The sequence below is a fragment of the Danaus plexippus genome, assembly GCF_018135715.1.
Source record: "Danaus plexippus chromosome 18 unlocalized genomic scaffold, MEX_DaPlex mxdp_35, whole genome shotgun sequence".
NCBI classification, from domain to species: domain Eukaryota; kingdom Metazoa; phylum Arthropoda; class Insecta; order Lepidoptera; family Nymphalidae; genus Danaus; species Danaus plexippus.
In genome coordinates, this window is record NW_026869854.1 from 422887 (window position 1) to 429966 (window position 7080).

General features: G+C 31.3%; 2 protein-coding genes across 2 annotated transcripts; both read left to right on the forward strand.

The window, feature by feature from the left end:
* The first annotated feature begins 1296 nt into the window (after positions 1-1296).
* LOC116773041 (H/ACA ribonucleoprotein complex subunit 3) lies at positions 1297-1831 on the forward strand. Its single transcript, XM_032665410.2, has 3 exons — positions 1297-1480; positions 1573-1615; positions 1684-1831. The coding sequence occupies exons 1-3, from the start codon at positions 1427-1429 to the stop codon at positions 1779-1781; spliced, it is 195 nt and encodes a 64-aa protein (XP_032521301.1). The 5' UTR covers positions 1297-1426; the 3' UTR covers positions 1782-1831.
* A 2679-nt stretch (positions 1832-4510) lies between these two features.
* LOC116773169 (anaphase-promoting complex subunit 2) lies at positions 4511-7033 on the forward strand. Its single transcript, XM_032665568.2, has one exon. It carries the CDS (start codon positions 4651-4653, stop codon positions 6979-6981), a length of 2331 nt encoding a protein of 776 aa, XP_032521459.2. The 5' UTR covers positions 4511-4650; the 3' UTR covers positions 6982-7033.
* Positions 7034-7080: the final 47 nt, after the last annotated feature.

Consider the following 7080-nt stretch of genomic DNA (forward strand, 5'->3'; position numbering starts at 1 on the left):
AGTAAAATTTTGCTCATACTTCGTTTGTTTAAATGATCCATTTCTTCTTTAGTTTTATTCCATGATTCTAATCTGCTTCCATTTGTTCAATAAAAGCCACCAGCCACCTCGAACTAACCTAAATAGATTCTTATTACATTCATCATAAGGCGGAAAAGTAAAGATTTCACCGTTACTCTCCGCCCAAAAAAAGGGTAAAAAAAGATATGGAGACGATGAAAAAGGGTTTCATACTTATATCCTGAGTCCTTTTTCGTGCGGCGGTTACAATTTTAAAAATAATACTCATTTCGTTTGACCTTTTTTTTAACCATAATTGTTACCTGGTTGTAACAAAAAAGAAATCTCATTTATTACATCCATTACATATACCTGTCAATAGTTTTATTTCATTCTTTACTGTTTGAGTATGACGATATTAGAAACATTTGTATTCAGGCAAAAAATATTTGTTTATTTACAATTCAAAATGCGTCTATATTTAACTGAAGATTGCCTTGAAAGAAATAGATTTTTTGTACAAATATTAATCAAAAATATTTATATATACCTACCGTAATTTTGACTTATGAAATAATTATTTACCCTAATTTGTATATTTTTTTATATTTTATTCGCTTAATTTTAAGTTTGGTTTATAATGCTTTTGTCTGGTTTGTTTTTAAATTCAATAAATGTAATAATTCAAAACTTTAGTTCCTTTAATGATTAACTCTGTTAACAAAGTTTTAGATTGCTTAGATATATGTATGTTTTGTTGTTTTTAGTGGTGGTAAAATATAACTGGGGTCATTAAAAATTTCGCTTTTATACCGTTACAAAAACACCTTGTTTTTTCCACACAATATTCCAAATAACTATTATTTATTTCAAAAAAATAGAAATGTTGACATTTCCCAAAACATTCCACCATTGCAGGGTGAATGAAGGCCATAGCATACAATAAAAAAAATCTTTCCAAGCATTCTCAAGACATTCCTGGCGTGAGACCTATCTCGATGAAAAATCCAGTCCTTTGAGACAGGACCTTATTTTATTATTACTCAAGAGAAATTTTAAAAAGATAACACGTAAAATTTCTGAACAGGACTGAAGTTGATTTTTTTTTGATTTCGTTCTTGCTAATTTAAAAAAAAATCAAATATTTATATTTTTACACTTAGTTTCGATTTATTAACTTTTTAAAAAGTTCAAGTTTATGTTAGATTACATATATAGATACATGTTCTTCATATATATATAATATATGCATGCATCGGAATTACCGACATTTTACCAAGTCGGTAAAATGTCAAAAATAAAACTTGTCAGTTGTGAGTTGTTACTGCTGTCAGTGTTGTTGTATATCTTGTGTTAGTAATTAATTTGACGAACTAATAATTTTTACTATTCCTGACCATTAGCATATACAAATAAAACTTTAAAAATGTATTTAAGATATTACTTAAATGAGAATGGGGATAGGCAGTACACTTTGGCGGTATGTGTTGAATTTTGCTATAACCTAACAACTTATAGGTACACGTGTTTGTATTATTCAATTTTTAATACATTATATGATTTTGTTTTTAGACTATCGATCCATCAGGCAAGCCTACTTTGTCGGCACATCCAGGTAAAAAAATAGTTTTTTAATTCTTTGTTTTTTTCTAACAGATCCCTCAATCAATATATTTTTTGCAGCCCGCTTCTCACCAGAAGACAAATATTCCAGACAAAGAATAACAATAAAGAAGAGATTTGGCTTGCTCATCACCCAGCAACCAGAGCCAATTCATTAAGTATTTTAAGTGATTTATTATTTAAGCCAATATAATTAGGTTAAAACAAATATTTTTTGTTATTATTCTATCCCACCTTTTTTGGCATTAAAGCTTGTTGTCGTGCACACATACAAGTACTGATTGAAAACTTATAGTCTTAATATTATTATTTAAATAAATATAAAATCACCCAATTCCTGTGGTAAACTTGAAAATCTAAAGTTCTTTAATCCTGGTGACATTATATGCTATTTATATTTAAAGTGATGTAAAGGTAAACTAAGAAGTCTCGTTGCTCATATTTATATATACAAACTTAATTAACTATACTCATTAATCAAGAATTATTCTTAGCAACAGTGAAAACATACTATATCAATATCTGATACAAATTTTTAATAAAACTTTGGGAATAATCACAAACCCCCAGATTGATTGTCTTTAAATTGCTTACTAAATAAAGATCTATACCGGAAAATACATAACACTGTTAAATGTTGTAATTCTGTCTGTGTGTTAAATTATTAGTTAAACAATGAGAGTACTGCACAGCAAAAGCCTGATAATCAAGAGAATATTCGGTTAGGTTTATCAAACATATCACGGTTCCTTGGGAAACCAACATCCCCAAAGACCATGCCATCAAGGTCAACAAGTATTACGAGCTCACTAACACACCCACTAAGAATATGTTAGTTGTAAATTTGTACGCAGTAGAAGCCTACTTCTAAGTGAGAGGTATAACAGCCAAATCTCTCCAGAACCTGCTAAAAGACTGAGGTTTGCCAAGAACTAACATCAGTTCATTTTTGGAACGTGCGTCGAAGGCAGCCAGGTTCATTTCATATTTGGTTAGGTAAAGAGAGGAGCTTGGACAGTGGAGGTAATCGTTTAACGCGCGTTAGATAGGGGCCCCTTAAACCTACACCTGGGTCGCACGTCCCAGGCACTGTTGAAGCTCCTCTCCCTGCAACGCGATGGACCCGGCACCCGCACGGTGAATCCATGGAATGCTAAGAGGTTTCGTCTCTCCTTACAAATTTTGGACCTATATAAAATATATATATTTTGTTGGTTTAAAATGAAAAGTAACATAGTTTTAACCTCCAGTGCAAAAACGAGTACTATAAGGTTGTCTTTAATGTCTCTGTGTGTTTCTGTAGCATCATAACTCTCAAACAGATCAATCTATTTTAAAGCTGTTTTTTCATTTGAAAGCCAGTTTCTTTACGGTGGTTCTCAGCTGTTTCTTCAGTAATGGTGCTGCAGAGTTAAAATATAAACTATTTTTTCCGAGATGGTGTAGAGCAGTTTTATCGTATGTATATTCAATTAAGTGCTTTGCACGCGTTTTTTTAATTATTAAGAGATAATTAATCGTTTTTTAAAGTAGGTTGTTTTTAAATGCAATAATTTCTTTTTATGTATTTGTAGCGTAAAGGGCAGTAGTGATAATTTGCCTTTTAACAAAGTGTTTGTAATTGATCTGTGGCTTATTTAACATGGCATGACAAAGTTTTTAAGAGCAACTTCGACAAAAATCAACTTTCGGATAAATTCAACTCCCTTGGCTATGAATAGGAAATTGACTCGACTTACTTGTTTCAATCTATTTATATACTGCATCCCGTTATTAGTTCTATGTATAATAAAGTATTAATCGAAGACAATTTGTTGCTGTTGAATTTAAAATAATTTTCATATTATGAAAAAGAGCTATTCCGACTTAGATACATATAGTTATACACAAAAAGCCCACTACAAATAATACCAAAAAAAATTCCATCTACGTAGAAAACTTATGAAATAAAAAAAAATTGTATAATTTTTGTCAGAGTACCTATTCATTTGATTTCCATTTATCAGCTAGAAACAGCCGTGGTTTTAAAAATACAAAGCTTTTATATCACAAACAGTAAAATCCATTGAAAAATCTCACGACTGAAAAAAATATTGTGCAGACACAAACAAAAAAATGTGCCAGAAATATAAAACTGATATATTTACATTCAATAAGCATTTTTAATTAGGTAGCTGTTTTCGAATAAAATTGTATGTTTTATGAGAAAATATAATGAAAAACTTTTGAACTAATAACAATATGTAATAGAAACCAATAACAATATATATTAGAATAAAACAAAATAAAAGACATGGATTAAGAATAGGTATATTTTTTACTTTTTCAAGAAAAGTAGTACTAAAATTGCTATCATATACTTTTATAACAATTAAGATAGTTATCTTTAAAAACCTAGACCAATTACTTGAAAAATTAAGTTGCGTCTATGAAAACAAACTCAAGCTCATCATTATTTCTATACATTTTCATAACTCATAAGCCGTGAGCCGTGGACTGATGGGTTCTGCATATACAGAAGCCAGTTGTGTAATGATAATACATATAAAATATTATCACAAAACCAGATTCTTTTTTTATTCCTTATACTGAATTTTATAATATAATATTAATTATTTTTCAATCACTTTGTCAACCAAAAGCAAAATTAGAATCAATTAAATTCATTTGACCAAATCTTATTAATTTAAAACATTTTTTTTTTAAATTCTGTGTCCAAGAATTATTTTAAGTATTCATATTTTTTTGTTTTATCAATGTTATTAAAGTCTGATGTTTCTTTGTATATAAAGGAATAAATGAACAGTCCAGAAATTTTTAAGTAATTTCTTCCAATAATTGTACATAGGTATTTTGTATTTCAAAATTAAATGTCAATGTCAAAGTAGAGGCCAAAAAGGACTTACGACTGGTTATTGTTTTCAAATCTACGGATTGCGACTATTCCAATATTTTATTTCTTTATGAATTAAAACAAATGTTTTAAACCGGTGCCTATAATCTACTAACTTCAATACTCAAGTAAAAATGGCTAGCAGTAGAGATGAATTGAAAATTTATTGGAATAAAATTTATTATGCATTTCCAATTCTAAATGATATGCTGTTTAGTGATTGCTCAGATGAAGAATATCAAGAAATTCAAGAAATTATTATTGGGTTGGCCATACAAATTAAAATTCGTGATCTTGTTTTGGTGCACATCGAAAAATATTTACGTCAACATGTAGCTCCTTCTTTTTGGGCAAAATTTTTAAAAGTAGAAGAAGAAGTGAAAGGTTTCCAGTTATTTAAGTCAGCTGTTAACGATTTGTATGAATCCTTAAAAAACTTTTCGTCTATTTTAAATAAACTAAACACTTTGAACAACTGTTGCGGTGATAATAAGCCAATATTTGGTGAAAGAGATGTGCTCATGGGATTCAAGCAGTTGTTACGTGCCACCTTACTCTCCCAGCTGCCATTGGACTTTCCTGTTATAATTAATCACTTTTATAAAATCTCATTTAATGTGTTCGACAATGAATATGAAAATTCAGAAATTCCCGATGATATAATGTGTTCTGGCTGTTGGAATGAGTCTATCGATTGCAACTGTGCTTACATTGTGAAAATATTTCATGATACTAATAGAAAACTAGTGGAATTACAGCTTCTCGAAAGATTGACTGGTCAAGTATTGACCAATTTTATACAGTTACGGATTGAATCACATATTCAAAAAGTATGTGCAGGAACATTTGATGTGTCCCACATTGGTTTCCTTGAAAACTGGTTAGATACTACAGTAATGTCCTGGTTGACTAGAATATACTGTGCAGGTTCATCAAAACCTCAGCCGGATGACCATATTGTATTGAATGCCATATCTAAATTTAAGCAAAAGTTAAGTTATTTTCTTTACCACAGTTACACTAAACTGAGAATTGATCAGTTGTTTAACATAGTTATTGATTACCCAGACTCTCAAGCTGCAGTTGATGATATTAAACTATGCTTAGACAAAACAGATTTGAGGTCTACGCTGTGTAAAAAATTGCAGAATGCTCTGGAAACTAGATTACTTCATCCAGGAGTTAACACTACAGACATTTTAACAGCATACATATCAACTATACGAGCTCTGAGACATTTAGATCCGTCTGGAGTAATACTTGAAACTGTAACCAAACCAGTCAGAAGTTACTTGAGGAACAGAGAAGACACTGTAAGGAGTGTTGTTAGTAGTTTGACAGAAGAGGGAGCTGGTAGTGAATTAGCAGAGGAATTGGTTAAGTTTGCTGTAGATAATGATAACGAAAATGATAAAGAAGAAGATTGGGATGAGTGGGAGCCAGACCCTGTGGATGCCGATCCCAAAATTAATTCTTGTGATAGAAAAGCTAGTGATATCATATCAATGCTTGTGAATGTGTATGGCAGTAAAGAGTTATTTGTCAATGAGTATAGAACTCTCTTGGCTGACAGGTTACTGGGGCAGAGTGTTATAAATACTGAAAAAGAAATTAGATATCTAGAATTGTTGAAATTAAGGTTTGGTGAATCTCAACTGCATTTCTGTGAAGTGATGCTGAGGGATGTCTCGGATTCAAAAAGACTAAATGCCCTTATACAACAGGACAGGAACTTTGAGTCCTTAAATAGCAAATTTTCTTCCAATGCTATGATTCTTTCTGCACAATTTTGGCCACCATTTAAAGATGAGAGTCTTGAACTACCAGAGGATATAAAACAACATTTTGAAGCTTATACTAAATGTTATGAGACCCTCAAAGGTAATAGAACCTTGAGCTGGAAACCACACTTAGGTAATGTGAATATTGAAATTGAAATAGGGACAAAGAAGTTAGACCTCATTGTTTCACCTTTTAATGCCACATTGATAATGCACTTTCAAAATAAACCAGAATGGTCTCTTGAAGAATTGCATCAAGTAATGAAAGTACCAATTACAATATTAAGAAGAAAAATTACTTACTGGCAATCTCTGGGGATTATAACTGAAAAAACCACTGACAACTATGCTTTAGTTGACGGGAGCGAGGCAAGTAAACCGAGTGGTAGTAGAAATCAAGTCCAGGATATGATTTGTGAAGACGAAGAAACAGAGAGTGTAATGGCCTCTGCCCATGATCAAAGGGAGGGTGAGCTCCAAGTATTCTGGTCGTACATAGTTGGTATGCTAACTAATCTAGATTCATTACCTTTAGAAAGAATTCACCAGATGCTAAAAATGTTTGCGTCACAAGCTCCAGGTACCGAATGTAGCTTACAGGAATTAAGACAATTCTTGGATACTAAGGTTCGCACACACCAACTTATTTTACAGGCGGGCATGTACAAGCTGCCTAAAACGTAGAAAAAAGAGTTTTATACTGTACTATATGTGGCATTAAACGATATAATTATAAGTACTTTTGTATCTTCTACCCATATTGTTTTCATATAATATTTTAAA

Bases quoted from the DNA above. Each gene is read 5' to 3' on its own strand.
- LOC116773041 (XM_032665410.2), top strand. From the start codon at position 1,427: ATGTATTTAAGATATTACTTAAATGAGAATGGGGATAGGCAGTACACT. The intron at 1,481-1,572 runs GTATGTGTTGAA...TTTTGTTTTTAG, and splicing joins ATAGGCAGTACACTTTGGCG to ACTATCGATCCATCAGGCAA. The intron at 1,616-1,683 runs GTAAAAAAATAG...TATTTTTTGCAG, and splicing joins TACTTTGTCGGCACATCCAG to CCCGCTTCTCACCAGAAGAC.
- LOC116773169 (XM_032665568.2), top strand. From the start codon at position 4,651: ATGGCTAGCAGTAGAGATGAATTGAAAATTTATTGGAATAAAATTTAT.